At 39.2% G+C, this 18,809-nt stretch overlaps 1 protein-coding gene across 1 annotated transcript; it reads left to right on the forward strand.

Annotated features, from left to right (window-relative positions):
- The first annotated feature begins 990 nt into the window (after positions 1-990).
- engase (endo-beta-N-acetylglucosaminidase) lies at positions 991-17,809 on the forward strand. Its single transcript, XM_083565833.1, has 14 exons — positions 991-1,200; positions 1,531-1,607; positions 2,697-2,898; positions 3,691-3,839; positions 4,523-4,677; positions 4,879-5,027; positions 5,785-5,956; positions 6,113-6,216; positions 6,781-6,892; positions 8,355-8,539; positions 9,378-9,520; positions 9,622-9,721; positions 9,915-10,029; positions 17,292-17,809. Exons 1-14 carry the CDS (start codon positions 1,097-1,099, stop codon positions 17,688-17,690), a joined length of 2,166 nt encoding a protein of 721 aa, XP_083421959.1. The 5' UTR covers positions 991-1,096; the 3' UTR covers positions 17,691-17,809.
- Positions 17,810-18,809: the final 1,000 nt, after the last annotated feature.

Raw genomic sequence — 18,809 nt, forward strand, 5'->3', positions numbered from 1 at the left:
CATGAGAGCCTGTTTCATTGTAATGGTTGTTAGTTTTGGAGACTGCACTTGGGCTTTATTTGCAGTTTTTAAGATTTTCCTGATTGACATATTGATATGATAAACTTTTCTCTTTTCCCAACTGAGTTTTTCTTGCCATAATATGGGTGTGTACAGTAGTTGTGACAGCGCTAATAGGGTTATTGTCTCTGTACTCACCCTTTTCTCTCCACAAGACAATTGATAGTCTAAAGCACATTAAAAGGCAAGAAATGTCACAAATGAACACTTGACAAGGCGTATTGAAAACCATTCCAGGTGACTAACTCGTGAATCTGATGAGAGAATGCTATGAGTATGTGAAGCTGTCACCAAAGTGAAATGAAGCTACATTGGAAAAAATATAAACTAAAATATAAAACAAATTCTGGGTAGTTTAACACGTTTTTGTTTACTACATAATTTCATACGTGTTTTTTCATAGTTTGGATGTCCAGTATTAATGTACAATATTGAAAATAATAAAAAAGAATGAAAATAAAACATGGAAAAATAAGGCGTTGACTGCTACTGTATATACAGTATACATATACATATACACGAATCGGTCGTGCCGAATTGTAAAGAGCCGACTCTTTCTCAAACGATACTTTATTAATGTAAACTGAATTGGCTCTTGGGTATCTGTTGGAGCTGGGAATGTTAGTTAGGTAAAACTAATAAAATCTAATATTACAAGGCTAGCAAAAGCTGGCTGGTGGATCTTGATGGAATATGTAGTTGTTCGTTGTACAAGCAGAGAAAATCTGACTATATTACTAGTAACTTTAAATATATTTCATGTAAAATGTTATCTTGTAAAAAAATCAACACGATGCAAAATTCACTTATAAATAATCATATATTTATTCATATAATTATCTTTAAAACGGTTTATCATTAGTCCTGTTGTTAAACTCAGAAAACCACTTCCGGGATCCGAGTGACGTGGGCACATCTGTACCAGGTTCAGCCAATCAGCGTTAACCCGGAAGCTCCAGTTGACGTTTTTGAAGGCAGACTTGTAATTGAGGTTTTTTTTCTTTTCCTGCAGAGCTGCGATAAGTTTGATTTAATTATGGACGGAAATTCGAGTGTGGTGAAGGACAATAATGATAACCGGAGAAGAAAGAGAGAGGACACTGAGGATGTAGAGAAAAAGACTGCTCGGAAGGAAACCGGGTGGGTATTTCTAAATAGCTTCCAGCGGTTTTATCTGCTGTGTAATATGTGCAAACCAGAGTTTGTGAAGTTTCTAATGTTTATGTCCTGAACTATTAGCAAAAACAAGACAACCAGTACTGTAACCATGCAGTTTGAGCTCTTTTGCCTTGTCTGACTAATAAAAGTCCTTCATTCTTAGTATAACAGTTCCTCGTTTCTCTCATTGATACCTTTCCTTTAATCATCTGATTTACAGTGCTGTTTTTCTTTCATGCACTATTAACTCGTGCTCTTATCCAATATCAGGTCCAGATTTCTGTAATTGTTTATGTCAACCCTATTTACCAGATCGGAGTTTAGTCTTGATGGGTCAAAGGATCACACAAGTGTCCACGAACTCATCACCTTCAAGACTTTTCTATCAGGTACTCAGCATGTCAGGAATAAGTTTATTTCTTTGTGTGTTTGGTTTTTTACCATTGCGTATGTGTAATGTGTAAAATAATCAACAACAGGGTATTGGTTTCTATAACCGCATGTTCAAAACTTTTTTTTTATTTTTTATTTTTACAGGAATTGTACACTTCCAGTTATGATTCAATTTATGACACATTCATTCTCTCATCAGTCTCCTTTTTTCTATCTTAACATCAGTGAGGCAAAAAAAAAAAAAAAAAAAATCTAGGAACAGTCAACACTTTCTGGGCCATTTTTTTTTTTTTAACAGATTGATACTGTGAGCTGAAACTGGAGACTCCTTTAGTTAATAAATAATTAGTTAAAGTAAAATTAGATAAAGTAATAATTTTTCATTGCATCATGAACATTGCACGGACTCCTTTTATTACTACTAGTACTAGCAATAAGAATCATTTCCTAAATAATGCCTTTCTCATGCTCAAGGCAACTTTACAATTGCAACCAAACAATTGCAAAACACAGCAAAAAAACAAAAGCCCAGAGTCCACCAGCATGGATGTAGTATGTCGATGTCACATTGCTCAGGAAAAAACATTATTGATCCTAAAGACATGACGCTGCAAAGAAGTCTGAACGCGCCTGAAGCCATTTTGAACGATCATCCAAAGCTCTCTGTTATATTACAGGATTTAGCAATGTCACTAGTCGTCAAATGCATTTTGATTCATGTAGAATTTACATTTACAGTCAGACCCCGACCTACGACCTCACGACTTACGAGATTTCGGAGATACAAAGCTCACCTCCGATGAAAAAACAAACAAACAAAAAACATATATATATATATATATATATATATATATATATATATATATATATATATATATATATATATATATATATATATATACTGTGTGTGTATATAATATATATATATTATATATATATTATTATATACTCTTCTCGATATATATATATATATATATATATATATATATATATATATATATATATATATATATATATATCGAGAAGAGTGACTTATCTTATTTGTTTTTCTGTTTGTTTTTTCGTTTGTTTTGTCCATGGAACAGAGCAAGATTACGACCAGGACACAACCGAGCCGATCAGCTTTGCCTTGAAGTCTTTAGATGAACTGCTTTCCTGGGAACGTGACACTGCGAATTCGTTCAACATGGCCACCGTCCCGTTGGAGAAAAGATGGCCTTCGCTGAAGGACACTCCAATGAGGACACTGGTGTGTCATGACATGATGGGAGGATACCTGGAGGACAGGTACGGTTCCCAATTGACTTTATGACTTTACTATAACCCTATTATCAGTAGTAGGTGCTCGGAACGCTTTTCATTAAGGGTTGGTGATGGAGTCAGATGTTTAGGGTTGATATTTTAAAGTTTGGCTTTTAGGGTTTTCTTATTGTTGCCTGAGTGGTAATGAGTCCTTTTGGGGACTTTTCCTTCAGCAGCTTTGACTTCTTGAAGATTGGACTCCATTAAAAAACTCATAACGTGTGCCAAGACATTAGAAACATGTTTGATTGGATTGAGATGCGGGAAATTTCAAAGCCAAGCCAGCTCTTTGCCATATTGCCTTTGACATGGACCACACTCCTAAAGATTAACAGTCATATTCGATCAGTGTATTCGGTATTCACGTCCATTGGACTTTTCCACATTCTGTACTGTTACAGCTTGATACTTGAATAGACTTAAACTTGAATAGACTTAAACCTAAATCAGAAGATTTAGTGCCATTAGAGCTCACTATGAATTTGACAAATGGCTGATGGACAAAGCAAGAATACTCTAAAAAGAGAGCATCAAATTAACACAAAATGAAGGCATATATTTAGTTTAATAAAACATTTAATTAGTTTAATATCATGAGGTCCACACTGATCTCTTGGTTCCGTTTAGTTACAAACGGTTGAGATTATATCACTGTACAAACAATAAAGAAGTGCATAATGTACTTTACAGATAATGTAGTTAGAGATTTACTAACTCAAAGTTGAAGTATGGCTGAAATCACAGTAGTGATTTGATAATGTGCTTTTTATTCCTAAGGTTTATTCAGGGTACAGAGGTCGACACGCCGTACGTCTTTTATCACTGGAAATATATAGACATCTTCAACTACTTCAGCCACCACATGGTGACCATCCCCCCTGCCATGTGGACAAACGCTGCTCATAAACACGGCGTGCTCTCCCTAGGTATTTGTCAGTCACAGGTTTTACCAAGTGTTTTCCCCATTCTTTATTTTCACCAGAACCTTTTCCTTTTATCATTAATAGAAATACAGTTCAAATTATTTGCTCTTTCATTCAGCAAATGCACACTATATGATAAACTGTCTGGTAAGTTTGTGGACACCTGAGCATAAAATTGGTGTGTGCTTTCTGAACATCCAGTTCCGCATAACCTTCTGGGAAGATGTTCCACTAGATATTGTGCTTATTCAGCCACAAGAGTGTGGAGGAGGTGAGATGAGGAGGCTGGGGGTGCAGTCAGGGTTCTCATTCATCGAAAAGGTGCTCACTAGGGTTGAGGTCAGAGCTCTATAGCAGGAGATCTTCCATTCCAAACCAGGTTTGGGTCTCCTAGTTCAAATGAATGGAAAATTTCATGCTACAGAACCCAAAGACATTAATAAAAATTGTGTACCTCAAACTTTGTGCTAACAGTTTACAGAAGAACCACATATGGCTGAAAAAATCAGGTGTCCCAATGCTTTTGTCCACATGATAATTTTCACGGATAACCTTTAAAGTCTAAAACAATGTCTCGGGGTTAACAAACAGAAATCTGCACACATTTGAAATTCTGCTGATTCCGATGTATTTTATAATGGCATGACTTATATTTTTACAATTAGTTAAAACCCTCTGTGTGACAGGCACCTTCATCACGGAGTGGGCGGATGGAGGGAAGATGTGTGAGGTGTTCCTGGCCGGAGAGGAGCAGTATCGCTCAGTTGCTGATAAACTGGTGCAGATCGCACGCTGTTACGGCTTTGACGGCTGGCTGGTGAACATCGAGAACGTGCTGAGTGTGGGCGAACTCGAAGTTATTTTACATATTGCAGTATTTTTGAAGTGCAGAAAAATGCATTACGAGAATAAGAAAAACATGAAGAGCTGCAGATCCTATAACGTTTCCTGTGGTTAATGTTTGGGGTCAGAAATAGGATTGGTTGCATTATATCTGTGCATGAAAGCTGACAAGGATTGTATAATGTGTGTGTGTGTTTAGGAAGTTTCTGTAAAACACATGGCTCCTTTCCTGCGCTACCTGACTGATCAGATGCACCAGCAAGTTCCCGAAGGTTTGGTGATTTGGTACGACAGCGTTCTGGAGGATGGGTCTCTGAAATGGCAAAACCAACTCAACAACAGTAACAGGTGATACTCAGGCATGGGTTTATACACTGAGCATTAAAGTAGTATTAAAATGTCAACACAAAATCAGGAATTTTTGGCAGGTTATAGCATGAAATGGTGGAATTCTATTTATAGATAATCTGAACATTGTAACTTTAAATACATCTGCTTACAGCTGCTTTTTCCACGGAGGATGGTATCTAAATGCCATTACGCCATTCAGTGCTGGAGAAAAAAAAACACTACTATACAACCAAAATGACTATATTCCGTATACAATGTATTTTGAGTATCTACTGGATTTAAGGTTGAATTGCTGAAAAATACTGTACACACTCGTTTCCATGCTCATTTACACTTCACCCAACTGGTATGAGTTTTGGAATGCAAAAGAAAACTGGGGAACATAATGAAAGAGCTCAGATGTGGACACCTTTTGCACCACCAGCTATTTCAGATACAGTGCCTTCAGTTAGCATTGGCACCCTTGTTAAATGTAAGAAAAGAAGGTTCAATTCAATTTAATTCAACCTTTAATCTTTTTGTTTTAAAACAATCAACATTTTAGCCAGACATTATCTCCAATAATGCCTGATAAGGTCTTCTTTGCTCATATTTACCATGGGTGCCAATACTAGCAAAGACCACTGCATGTCATCACAGTATTTTGTCATATTACATGCTTTGTAATAGAAAAATGGAATTCTTGTGGCACATAATCCATAAACCATAATCTGTGATTTATATAAAGTTTGTCATATCTTTCTGCTCTGGACAGGGTGTTTTTTGACGCATGCGACGGCATTTTCACTAACTACAACTGGACAGAGAGCAGTCTGGAGGACATGGCGTCCGATTCAGAAGCACAGGGGCGCCTGGCCGATATTTACGTTGGCATCGATGTGTTTGCGAGAGGAGACGTGATGGGAGGAAAGTTCGAAACGAATAAGGTGACATTTGCTACCTTCTGGAAGATTCTAAATGCTATGTACAAGTCCAAGACAGAGTGCTTTGCTTGCCTGAAGGCTGTAGGGATGTAGGAAACTTTACTTATGAAGGAGTGAATGAATGAATAAAGTAAATCGGTCTCAACATGCTTCTTTTAGGCTCTTGAGCTGGTACGTAAACACGGACTTTCTACAGCCATTTTTGCCCCAGGTTGGGTTTACGAGTGCCATGACAAGGAGGACTTCCGCAAGAACCAGGACAAGTGAGTCCAATGATGCCTAATAACTGTTTCCTCAGTGAACACTTGCATATGAAACAATAAACACATAGTGGATGTTTGGAGGAACCAAAATAATGCAAAAAAAATACTCCAGATGATTTTGTATTGTGATTTTAGTAATAAATATTGTCACAAACAGCTTTGCATAACGCCCTGTATTCAGTAATCTGGCTGGCAAGTTGACTCCTGACGAGAATAAGCACTAGCTCCGTTGCTCTGAAATTAATTGATAGCTAACATAAAGTACATAAATGGACAAAAGTTTGTGGACACCTGACCGTAAAAATGATGTAAGCCATGTAAACAATATTTTCATATAGCTGGCTTTGTGCACTTTTTGAGTACTGTTTATGTAACATTTGAAAAAATAAATGATTTATAACTAAATAGGAAAAATTTTAAAGTAGCGATTTTGCACGTGTGTTGTGTGTCACTTATTCATGAAATATTCGGGAAAACATATTATGGAAAACATGCTGCATCAATTATTACTACAATTTCTCTTTTAGTTACTAATTGTAGCCCTATCACTATGTGTACGTCTAGATTTTGGGGCTTGTTATCGAACTTCCTCTACATTCACCGTCCTGAGTGTCCTCTTCCCTTCATCTCATCTTTCTGTCAAGGTTATGGAAAGAATTTCTACTGGAGAGGAAAGGTATGTTTTTCACTGACACTACAGGGCAATGCAGCTAACAAGAAAACCCTATAGCCTCAATCACCACACCTACAAAACATTGAGCCTTGAGGTTGATATGTTACAGTGAAAGTCTGTGCTCTTAGATTTATTTTCTTGATTAACAGAAATAGAACATAATGTGGTCTTTAGTTATTGTAGCCCTTACATTACAACAGGGGTGTCAAACTGTAATTATATTTGGCCCGCAAGATCATATCAAATGTGTATTTGTAATACTACAAATCCCAGAATGCTTTGTTAGTACGTTGGCGCGTCAGTCGAGACCGCTAATAAACTCTGTGTACTCAGCGCTGAATTAATCCGACTTTAAAGCCCAGAAATGCAGATTTGGTTTGCTCAGAAATATGTTTGTGATTGACTTGGAAAGCGCACCAACCAACCTCCAAATGTAGCTGATTGAACTCCAGTGTAGAGACACGCTCAAGTCAAAGTACGACTCTGTGTGTGCTGCACAGTTTCCATGTTTCCTCCCTGACACACTGCTCCAACTCCGTGCCCAAGCTGCTCAAACGCTCTTTATGATCGGCAGCACATATCTATGTGAAAAACTGTTCTCTTTAATGAAAATGAACAAAACACCACTCAGGAGTCTCACTAATGAATCCTGAGGATTTCCTCAGCTTAAGAGCCTAAACCCCAGACATGATGCAGGAATCTGGCTTGAACCAATGTTCAATGCTTGAATGAATGTTGTCTTTATGCACTTTTTCTACTCCAAGGCATGGACTGTTACTGGTTGAAAGATTGTTTTTTTTTAATTGAAGGAAATTATTATTATTTTTGGTGGTGTTGTTGTTGGCCTGTGAAAAAAGATTTACATTATAAAGGAATTTGAAATGCTACAGAGAGAGAGAGAGAGAGAGAGAGAGAGAGAGAGAGATAATAAGAAACGAATACCACTGATGTTTTTTTTTTTTTCTTTTAAATTTAATTTCTAATGTGTTTATAATATTAAACTTTGGTTGTTCCAGATTCAATGTTTATGCAAAACTAAAGTTTGTTTACATATGAAAAGGTTCAACATTACACATCTGGGGAGAAGGGAAAACATGCACAATTGCAGTCAATTTTTCATGAAATATTGAGTTTGGCCCACGACTTCATCCCAGTTTTTAATTTTGGCCCACTGTTAATTTGAGTTTGACACCCCTGCATTACAAGGTTCAATGTTTCGTAAATGCTGGGATGCTTTTCCGCTCACCCAAGTTGTAAAGAGTGACTATTTGAGTTACAATAGCCTTCTAGGCCACTCAAACCAGACTGGGCATTGTTCTATGATGTCTCTCATCAACAGAGTGCTTCAGCCCCTTCCCACATGGAGGATGTGTTTTGTTTTTCCACACTATGTGTAAACTGTAGGGACTAATTTGTGTTAAAAATCAGTCAGTGTTTCCCTCTATGTTTTTGTTTGGTCGTGTAGATAGAGCAGAACAGATCCTGGATGAATCTGAGTGCTCAGGAGCTCCAGCCTCTTTATGTGATGGAGAATTTGGAGGGAGGAGGCTGGTTTCAGACTCGAGGCTGCTCAGAGGAAGTGTGGACTGGAGGAAGTTCACTGTTGTTGGAGGGGACATTGCCCAAATCCCTATCCAAAATCTGTTCAAGGTAAAAAATCCCAGTAATAATAAAAGAAAATATATGTATATGGTCTTTCTAAAGTAACATTCATGCACAGGTCACCTTATTAGGAGCACTGGTATACTTGCTCATTCGTATAGTAGAACCTTAAATATTGTATAACATCAGAACAGGCAAAAAGTCAGTGACTTTGATTCTGTTATGGCTGATGGTGTCAAACATTGTGGTTTGGGTAACTCAGGCATTTTTACCCACAATGTCTCTAGAGTGGCACAGAAAACAAACAAAAAACCCTAATGACTTGACTGGCTTGAAGGTAATGCTAACTCAAATAACAATTTTTTACAACCATGCTGAACAGAACGTGCAACGTGTTCGACTTATGAGATGGATCTGATACAAAAGATCACCTACTGTTCTACTCCAGTTAGCCAAGAATGTGAATTTATGGCTACAGTGGGTACATGTGTCTAAGCATATCAGGGTGGGGGTGTTATAATGGTGTGGGGAATGCTTTTTTGGCTCATATTGGGCTCCATAATACTAATAGAGCAAAGTTCGAATGCCACACCCTATAATTTAACAATATACTCCTATAAATGTTACTGGTCATGTACATCTTTCTATGGCCATCATTTCCCAATTTTAAAACTAGTTTCCAATGAGTTTATTTTACTGTGATGGCTTCCTCAGTCACTATGGTAACCAGAATCTAAAAAAAAAACTGTTTCTAACACCTTGTGGAATCCATGCCATAAAGAACTATGGCTGTTCTGAGAACAATTGTGGTAGCGTTGAGCATTGTTCGATTGTTTGACTGATTTAATGCTCTTATTAACATCTCCTTACATTGCTTCTCTCCTAGGTTATTTTCACTGCACGTGCCATTGGCTTCAAGGACGTTCATTTCCTGCGTTTATCAGCCGTCAGATGGCGTGAATATCTCTTTAGAGTTCAAAACCGCCGACGCCGCTCTGTGCACACACGCTGGGAGTGAGGATGTGCCGAGTGAGCGTTTATTTATTTCTGATTTCTTAGAATGTTTTCTTCTACTCATTATAAAAGTTAAAGCCACGCAATGTGAATCCAGGTGCACATTTCTATTCTAGTCAGTAATATTATTCCGGTGGGGTTGGATGAAGACCATGAGCTGGTGAAGCAGTTCACTCAGAGCTGTGGAGAGCAGAAAGCAGACGGATGGATTACTAGGTCAGAATCTCAATTTACCAAAGCCTCAATCAAAACTAAAGAGAGACTTTGTGGTAACATTTCGGTCTCAATACTTTTGTCCATATAGTGTGTAAAACACACATAAGTAAAGCGAATATGAGGCCTTTTTTTATTATCTTTCCTGAAGTGATATTTGTTCTTTTATAATAATGTGTTTTGTGTGTATTTGTAGGTGTTTCCTGCTGGAGGTGAGCGGTTGTGCTCTGAGAGACTTGTGCGTCAATGTGTCTCGAAAACAAGCCGAATCACACGATCTTCCGTTTAACTGTAGGATCGGCGAGATCATGGTAATGTCTTCATTTTTTATGATTTTATTTCCTCTTCTGTCATAGCAATTTAGTAAAACTCATAACGTCTTATGACACATCATAGATTTATTGTTCTGCAATGTGAGTGAAAATATCTGTCACTTACATGATAATACATAAATGAATTGTGTATTTATCCCCGATGAGCAAGCCTGGGGCAACTGTGGTAGGGGAAAACTCCCAGAGATTGTAAAACCTGAAGAGGAACCAGACTTAAAAGGGGAACCCATCCTTGTAGCATCCGTTGGCATTGATATATGAACAGAGTCTCCATACTCGTGTAAATTTATTCTGGCACGTCTTTGGTTTAGGAGCCGTCAGCTTCAACATAAACTATTATCACCATGAAACTTCAAATTAGAAAAAGAAAATACACACGTGTAAACAAAATGTAAACAAATAAAATATACTTATTGTTAAGATGTGTTGGACTTAACAGAATGATGCTACATAAGATTAACAATCGATTGCATTTCACAATTAACAAAATGTACAATCATACCTTAATAAACTTCGCTGTCTTGAACAATCCAGTGTTGCCATTAAACAAAGGGTTACAAAATGAGATCCATGCTAATGTTTATAATAACGTGCAGACATGAGGCACACGATTACAACAGCTACCAAAAAAAGCACATGCCATGGATATGCGCATCATCACTTCCCAACTTCCCTCGGCTAAATCTCACCAACAATATAGCTTCCCCAACACACATGCAGCCCTGTAACATGAATAACTTCTACTTCTTCTTTCGGCTGCTCCCATTAGGGGTCACCACAGCGGATCATTCGTCTCCATACCACTTTGTCCTATACATCTGCTTCTTTTAAACCAACTACTGCATGTCTTCCCTCACCACATCCATGAACCTCCTCCTTTGTCTTCCTCTTTTCTTTCTTCCTTTCTTTCTTCACTTCTCTAACACACTCTCCATTACTTTGCACTGTTGACCCCAGGTACCTAAACTTCTCCACCTTCTCCACCTCTTCTACCTACACCCACACCACTCCACTGCCCTCCCTCTCATTCATACACATGTACTCTGTCTTACTCCTAGTGACTTGCATGCCCCTTCTCTCCAGCACGTACCTCCACCTCTCCAGGCTCTTCTTCACCTGCTCCCTACTCTCACCACAAATCACAATATCATCAGCAAACATCATAATCCACAGAGACTCCTGTCTGACCTTGTCTGTCAAACTGTCCATCACAACTGCAAACAGGAAAGGTCTCAGAGCCGATCCTTGATGCAGCCCAACCTCCACCTTAAACCAGTCCTTCCTTCCTACTGCACACTTTACTGCTGTAACACTTTCCTACACAAAATGGTCACCTCTTTTCTCAGCCTGGCTTCCACTACTCTTTCCCATATCTTTTTGGTGTGACTTATCAACTTTATTCCCCTGTAGTTACTGCAGGTCTGCACATCTCCCTTATTCTTAAAGATCGGTACCTGAACACTCATTCTCCATTCCTCAGGCATCCTCTAACCTTCTAAAACCTATTAAACAATATTGTTAAAAACTCCACTGCCATCTCTCCTAAAAATCTCCACGATTCTACCGGTATGTCATCTGGTCCTACCGACTTTACACTCTTCATCCTCTCAATCGCTGCTCTCACTTCCTCCTTACCTATCCTTTCCGCTTCCTGCTTTACCATCTCCACACTATCCAATTTTCTCTCTCTCATTTTCCTCATTCATCAGCTGGTCAAAATACTCCCTCCATCTTCTCAACACACTCTCCTCACAAGTCAACACACTTCGATCTCCATCCTTTATTGCTCTAACTTGCAGCACATCCTTCACAGCTCGGTCCCTCTGCCTGGCCAAATAGTACAAATACTTTTCTCCTTCTTTAGTGTCCAACTTCTCATACAGCTCCTACCTTTTTCTTGGCTTTCGCCACATCCCTTTTTACCTGCTGCCGCATCTCCTCATACTCCTGCCTACTTTTTACATCACTCTGTCTATCCCACTTCTGTTTTGCCAACCTCTATTTCGTTATGCTCTCCTGCAGTTCCTCATTCCACCACCACGTCTCTTTGCATTCCTTTCTATTTCCAGATGTCACACCAAATACTTTCTAGCTGTCTCCCTTATTACTTCTGCAGTAGTCCCAATCATCCAGCACTTCTTCACCACCACGAGCCCCTGTCTGACCTCCTCCCTGAACCTCTTACTACAGTCTTCCTCCTTTAGTTTCCACCATCTTATTCTTCTTTCAGTCTTCACTCTCCTCCTTTTCTTCTTCACCTCCAAAACCATCCTACAGACCACCATCCAATGCTGTCTAGCTACACTGTCCCCTGCCACCACCTTACAGTCTCCAATCTCGTTCAGGTTGCATTTTCTACATAGAACATAGTACACCTGTGTGCACCTTCCTCCACTAATATGTCACCCAAATGCTCCTTCTTTTTCAAATAAGTGTTTACCACTGCCATTTCCATCCCTTAAGCAAAATCTAACACCATCTGCCCTTCCACATTCCTGTCCCTAAAGCCATACCTCCTCATCACCTCCTCATCACCTCTGTTCCCTACACCCACATGGCCATTGAAGTCTGCCCCTATCACCAATCTTTCATTTCTAGGTATACCTTCTACCACTTCATCCAACTCACTCCAGAATTTTTCCTTTTCCTTCCCTTTTCTGATGACATTTATCATAACCCTTTTAACATCCAGCTTCACGTTCATCAGAAACTCTCTTAACCGCCACTACACTCTTATTGAACTCTTTCCTCAGGATCACCCCCATACCATTTCTCTTTCCATCCACACCATGATATAGTAGTTGACCCCCCCCCAATGTTTTTGGCCTTACTCCCCTTCCATTTGGTCTCCTGAACACACAAAATATCTACCTTTCTCCTCTCTATCATATCAGCTACCTCTCACCCTTTACCCGTCATAGAACCAACATTTAAAGTCAAGTCAAGTCAAGTTTATTTGTATAGCGCTTTTCACAACAGACATTGTCTCAAAGCAGCTTTACAGAAAACAACAGTGAAGGTGAATGGTGTGCGTTTGTCCCTGATGAGCAAGCCGTGGCAACAGTGGCAAGGAAAAACTCCCTTAGATGATATGAGGAAGAAACCTTGAGAGGAACCAGACTCAAAGGGGAACCCATCCTCATATGGGTGACATCAAGAGTTTGGTCATAAATCTTTCAACAATACAGAACAATTTGTGATCATCATAGATCCAGCATCAGCTTCTCCATGGCAGGGCCTTTAAACACTCGGCATCTACTTCTCCATGATCATCCATAGGTCCATAATCTTCACGAGGTGGGACGTGACTGGAGCTGGCTAAACCTCAGGATGCCTCGGGATGGGGAGAGAAAGAGAAGCAGTGGAGAGGAATTAGCTTAGCTGCTGTTCATGATATTAACAGCACAAGTTGATAATGTGCATGTAATCATATATTCTGAAGCACAAGGTTGTGATGTGATGTGTGTGATGTGTGTTATGTGTAGGCTTTGCTAAAAAGATATGTTTTTAATCTACACTTAAACTGGGAGAGTGTATCTGAACCCCGAACACTGTCAGGAAGACTATTCCAGAGTTTAGGAGCTAAATGTGAAAATGCTCTACCACCTTTAGTGGACTTTGCTATTCTAGGAACTACTAGAAGCCCAGAGTTTTGAGATCTCAGGGAGCGTGACGGATTGTAGCGTGTTAAAAGACTGGATAGATACATGGGAGCCAAACCATTTAGTGCTTTATAAGTGAGTAGCAGTAGTTTGTAGTCTTTTCGAAACTTAACAGGAAGCTAATGTAGGGACGATAAGATTGGGGTTATATGATCGTATTTTCTTGACCTAGTAAGAACTCTTGCTGCGGCATTCTGAACTAACTGAAGCTTGTTTATTAATGATGCAGAACATCCACCTAGTAATGCATTACAGTAGTCTATTCTAGAGGTCATAAACGCATGGACGAGCTTCTCTGCATCAGATATAGATAACATATTTCTTAGCTTAGAAATATTTCTAAGGTGAAAGAAGGCTGTTTTTGTAACTTGATTGATGTGATTATTAAAAGATAAGTTGCTGTCTAAAATAACTCCCAGGTCTTTTACCGTTGAACTAGTAGTTACAGAACAACCGTCTAAATGCAGGCTGAGATGCTGGAGCTTCTGTGTACTATTTTTTGGGCCGATGAGCAAAATCTCTGTTTTATCAGAATTTAATAGCAGAAAGTTATGGGTCATCCAATCTCTTATTTCTTCAACACACTCAGTTATGCGAGCTAATTGAGCTGTATCGCCTGGTTTGGATGAAATATATAGCTGGGTATCATCAGCATAACAATGGAAGCTAATTCCATGCCTTCTAATAATATTTCCTAATGGAAGCATGTATATTGTGAAAAGCAGGGGTCCTAGAACTGACCCTTGTGGCACGCCATAATTTACTAGCATTATCCTGGATAGCTCTCCATTTAAATCTACGAAATGGTAACGATTGGACAGGTAGGATTTAAACCAGCTTAATGCCTGTCCCTGAATACCGATGTAATTCTGTAAGCGATCGAGGAGAAGATCATGATCTATAGTGTCGAACGCAGCACTAAGATCTAGTAAAACTAATAGGGAGATGTAGCCTTGGTCTGAAGCTAAAAACAGGTCATTAGTGATTTTAACTAGAGCAGTTTCTGTGCTATGATGGGGCCTAAAACCTGACTGGAACTCTTCAAAGATATTGTTCTCCTGCAAGTGGTTACATAACTGGGCAGCGACAATCTTTTCTAAAATCTTAGACATAAATGGGAGATTTGAAATTGGTCTGTAATTCGATAGCGTGTTTGGATCCAGATTAGGTTTTTTAATGAGGGGCTTAATAACTGCTAACTTGAGGGATTTAGGGACATGACCTAACCATAGTGAGGAGTTAATAATATTGAGAAGAGGCTCACCAGCTGTATATAACACTTCCTTCAGTAGTTTAGTGGGTATTGGATCTAACTGACATGTTGTTGATTTAGCTTTCATAATAGCATCATACAGCTCTTCCTGTCCTATACATGTAAAACAGTGTAGTTGTGGGGTTGTAAGTACGATTGTGTCAGGAGATGCAGTCAGAGGTTGAACTGCCACAATTGTTTTTCTAATGTTATTTATTTTTTCAGTGAAGAAATTCATAAAGTCTTCACTACTAAACTGTGATGGAACACATTTTTCAGATCCCTGATTTGTTGTTAATTTAGCGACTGTACTGAAAAGGAACCTGGGATTGTTTTTGTTATTTTCTATGAGTTTGCTCAGGTGTTTAGCTCTAGCAGCTTTTAGCGCCTGTCTGTAGCTAAGCATACTGTCTTTATACGCAATTCTAAATACCTCCAATTTAGTTTTCCTCCATTTTCTCTCCAGATTACGTGTTGTTCTCTTTAGGGCATGCGTATGACTATTATACCAAGGTGCAGGTGCTTGTTCTCGAACCTTTTTTAACCGGATGGGGGCAACAGTGTCTAAAGTGCTAGTGAGGATAAGGCCTATGTTGTTCGCCATCTCATCAAGATGATCAGCAGTTATGGGTTTAATGTGAAACTGAGATAAATCAGGCAGGTTATTTATGAATCTGTCCTTAGTGGTTGGAATAATAGTCCTACCAAGTCGATACCGTGGTGAAACACGGTTAATCTGCTCTACCGGTAGTGTGTACAGTATGAGATAATGGTCTGTGATGTCATCACTCTGGGGTAAAATATCTATATCAGTGACGTCTGCTCCGTGGGATATTATTAAGTCTAGTGTGTGGTTAAAACGGTGGGTTGGTCTGGTGACGTTTTGTTTAACTCCAAAAGAGTTTAGTAAATCGACAAATGATAATCCTAGGGCATCGTTTGCATCATCTACATGAATATTAAAATCTCCTACAAGCAGCACTTTATCAAAGCTGATCAAGAGGTCTGAGAGAAAACAAGCAAACTCATGAAGAAAATCAGCGTAGGGCCCTGGGGGTCTGTACACGGTGACCAGAGCGAGTTTTCTATGCATGTCTGAAAGTGCAATTTTAAGAACGAGCACTTCAAATGATTTAAAGCTGAATCCTAATCTCTGACTAACATTAAGAGAAGCACTATAAATGGTTCCTACACCCCCCCCCACGACCAGTCTGACGGGGCTCATGCTTATAAACATATCCTGACGGTGTAGACTCGTTTAGACCCATATAATCACCTGGTTTAATCCAGGTCTCAGTGAGACAGAGTGCTGAGAGATTATTATCTGTGATCATCTCATTTACAATCAGTGCTTTGGGTGCAAGTGATCTAATGTTTAAAAGACCGAACTTTAGAACTTTGTTGTGTTTGTTTATCTGCCATTTTTCAGTTTTAACTGCAATAAGATTATTTCTGGATCTTGTGTATGTAATTCTTGGTTTTACTACCCGAGGAATAGATAGTTTCTATAAACTGGGCTGTGTGTGAACTTGTAACTATTTGGTCTGTAGTATGCGTGTTTTTATAGTTGAAGAGTTCTTGATGTCTTGATTTCTTAAAGTGCCCACCCAAACCTCCACTTTCCTACATTTCCTTTCCCTGCTGTGTTTTCGGCAAACAGTAGCCCAATTTCCGCCGGTACCCTGTTGGCTAACAGTACCTGTGCAGGTCGTTGGTAACCTGGGCCTCGACCAATTCGGTATGAAAGTCTGATTCGTAATCCGCATATTTGATTTGGCACATGTTTTACGCTGGATGCCCTCCCTAACGCAACCCTCCCCATTTATCCAGGCTTTATGCACTGGCTTGCGCAACCCTAATGGCTGGGTTCCCCGTAACATGAATAACAAAGGCTTTAAATGAATGACAGTCTTGTGGTCACTTACAATCCTTATTTGAGTGACACCAAGAGTGTAATTTATAAATAATAAAAACAATACAAACACTGACGAGTGAGAAATATCATGGATAGTATAAGCAATGTCATTTCTACAGTCTTCTACAGTCAGTTGGAGTTGTGGAACCAGGTGCTCCTGAGCAATAATTTACCTCAACATCCATCATCAGCAAATCCGTATAGAAACATTGATCTGTTTCACATTTCCCTTGCAGATGAATGACAGTGATAATGTAATTGAAAATATATTTATTGCTTTCTGAACGATAAGAACTAAGAATTTAGGAGGGCTGTGGTATAAGCACTATTAAGCATTAATAGAAAAAAACCTGTGGCCTCAACATCACTGCATGGATTGAAGAAATCACTGAGATGGAAATTGTTTTTGCAGGCATTAGATCCAGAGAGTCTGTTCACTCCCCCGTTGTCCATCCAGAACATGTCTATATATGATGTGGTGTGGCAGAAAGGAGATATTGATGTAAATGGGAAAGCTGCAAAATTATTCCTGAACGCCACGCTACGCTGGCACTACGCAGCACAACCTGTACGGTATTTCCGAGTGTTTTGCCGTCACGTTCGCGGCCCGGATCCTCGAGTCCGTCCTGGAGCACCGGTGCTTATCGGCCGTTCATATTCATCACAGTACCGTGTGGTTGGACTTAAGGTGGAACATTCGGCAGGAGTGATGGAGCTGATGGTGGAGCCGGTGACCAGAGAGGGCTTCAGCCTTGCACAGTCACAGTGGGGGAGACAAACACTGAGCTATTCACACTCCTCTAATATATGAGCATACACATACTGTATACTCACAAAAAGATTTGTTCAAATGTGTTTTTTTATTTAAATATTTACTCAAAAGTCCAAAGTCAGCTTTAAAAAAATAAAATAAAATACTCTGCCTCTTCAGCTTTGTGCCTGTTTATGTTTATCAATATTGACTGGTTTTTGGAAAGGAGTCAGCAAGTAATTTGCTTAAAAGATGAAATACCAAGACATTCACACTGGTCTGTGTAATCAATGCTGTCCTGAGAGAAATATACAGTTCTATCTGGACACATTGTCATATTTACCTGCTATAATGCTATTTTTTCACCAATCAACCCAATATAATCTAGACCAATGCTAAATTTATGTTGGTTCTGAGGAGTGTTTTGTGATGTTTATAAGAATCCTGTAGTTACAACACGAATTATGCATAAAAAGAAAAAAAAAATTAACTGTACAATACATTTTCACAATGGCACCCATTCCACCTGTAGTCCTCTTGAACTGTGTTATAATAAGCTCCAAAGTCTTGAAAACATGGCTTTGTGCCCATACAGCCCAGAGAGCATTAGATATGTCAGGAGTGCAGCTGACATTCCAGTTCATCGTAAAGGATCTGCGGAATGAGGTTTGAACTTTGCGAAGGACACTTAAACTTTGAAACACAAAAGTTATATAGAGCTGGTTTTGCAATGGAGTATCGCCATTCTGGAACTGTATTTGGCCCTCTTTAGTTTTGATGATGGGAAACTGTAAACCTTCAGAAGACAACAACATCCTAGACAGTCAGGAAGAACCACATAGGGATGTGATGGGCCAGTGTGGCCAACCTGTGTAATAAAGGACTTCCACTTTATGTCTAAACAGATGAATCTCTAGCAGTCTTCAAATGATGTCTAAACTATTTAGAACTGTTAAAAGTAATACTTGCTTGTCTAACTATATTAACTCCCTAACAATGTTTTTAGACTCCCAATGCATTTTTGTAGGTCGTTCTGGATAAGGGCATCTGCCAACTCTCATATATGTCTGTAGATCTGAGATAGGTGTATATACATCCCCCACCCCACCCAAACAACCTGCTATTGCCAAATTACCCCATTGTTGTCCTACCGTAATGCAGTGTGTTCAGTATTCTAGA

The sequence above is a fragment of the Silurus aristotelis genome, assembly GCF_946808225.1.
Source record: "Silurus aristotelis genome assembly, chromosome: 17".
Lineage (NCBI taxonomy): Eukaryota > Metazoa > Chordata > Actinopteri > Siluriformes > Siluridae > Silurus > Silurus aristotelis.